This window comes from Centroberyx gerrardi, chromosome 6 (assembly GCF_048128805.1).
Source record: "Centroberyx gerrardi isolate f3 chromosome 6, fCenGer3.hap1.cur.20231027, whole genome shotgun sequence".
Taxonomy (NCBI): Eukaryota; Metazoa; Chordata; class Actinopteri; order Beryciformes; family Berycidae; genus Centroberyx; species Centroberyx gerrardi.
The window spans coordinates 32778734-32780078 of NC_136002.1; the positions used below are offsets into that span (position 1 = coordinate 32778734).

Sequence of the window (1345 nt, forward strand, 5' to 3'; positions counted from 1 at the left end):
AATTTAATGTAAAGTTAATCCACAAACCTTCAAAATACTGGATGGCGGATTTATTTTTCTTGGATGTTTGTCACAAGCTGCATGCCGGCTGTTGTTTTTGTTTGTGACACTATCAGCCGGCTGTAGCAGTGCCATAACTGACCCAGCTGAAAGCCACATGACATGACATCAGCATTTTAATTGGCTGTTGCATGAACCTAGTTGCAAAAACTTCAGTTGCAACTTGATGCAACCAGGTTGCACGCAACTTTTCAGTTAACTGCAGAAGGTGATACACACTGCAACTCTGATGAAACTCAGTTGCAGACAACCGAGTTGGAGTGCTGTAATCCAGAGCGTAGAGGTTTTGCAGCTGAGTCTCCATGATGGAGGAACACTGTAGAACAGTCTGTTAGTTAATAAAGTGTAAATCTGTAGAACTGTGTGTTAGTTAATAAAGTGTAAATCTGTAGAACTGTGTGTTAGATAATAAAGTGTAAATCTGTAGAACTGTGTGTTAGTTAATAAAGTGTAAATCTGTAGAACTGTGTGTTAGTTAATAAAGTGTAAATCTGTAGAAGCAGCTAGAAACAGAGAGCAGCTGAGTCAGCTTGTTGTGGTGTGGCTGTAGATCCATTCAGTAACGTTCTCAGTAAAAGTGAATAGTGTGATAAGGTGGATTTGGTTACTGTGACACAGTAAACTGTCTTGTCTTTAGCCCTAGTCTCTACTCCAAAACTCTACTAAAATCTCAATTTAACTTTTAATTTTAATTGAAGTCTTCATGGAACATCTTGATCATATATGTGTAGAAATAAAGGGAAACTTGAATTCCTGTAAAATGGGAGCTTTAAGGTTAGAGGTTTGGGAATGACTGTAAGTTAATGGAATCTCCTCACAGGTACAGGAACTCAAACTTACGTGTGTGTGTGTGTGTGTGTGTGTGTGTGTGTTCCAGGTCAGTCCAGTTTCAGCTTGAGACGCGCAGCAGTGGATCCTGACACAGTGAAACAGCACTTGTGAGAAGCGGACTCTTTATAATATAATGCTGTTCACTCTTTATTCATCCGGGCTTCTCTCCAGGTGACACATCTCACTTCCAGAGACTTGTCAGAAAGCACTAACGCACTTTACACTAAATCACTTCTGTTGATCTTATGGCTGCATGTGTGGAGAGTTTAGTTCACACAGTAACTGTACAGCTCGGTCACATGGAAAACAAATAAGTGACACCTACTCTCACAAAATGATCCGTAGTACAACATGAAAACAAATGATCTTTTTAAAGGATCGTGTTCAGTAGTTTATTGACTAAATGAAAACATGCTTTTGAAAATAACTCTTCTTATAAGTCTCAAATCATAAT

At 38.9% G+C, this 1345-nt stretch overlaps 1 protein-coding gene across 1 annotated transcript in view; it reads left to right on the forward strand.

Moving 5' to 3' along the window:
* LOC139930837 (transmembrane 4 L6 family member 1) overlaps positions 1-1101 on the forward strand; it is a 6012-nt gene extending 4911 nt beyond the window's left edge. The window contains exon 5 of the mRNA XM_078284369.1: positions 938-1101. Coding sequence (XP_078140495.1) covers positions 938-958 — 21 coding nt within the window. The 3' untranslated portion in view covers positions 959-1101. The remainder of the gene's footprint in view (positions 1-937) is intronic.
* The last annotated feature ends 244 nt before the right edge of the window (positions 1102-1345 follow it).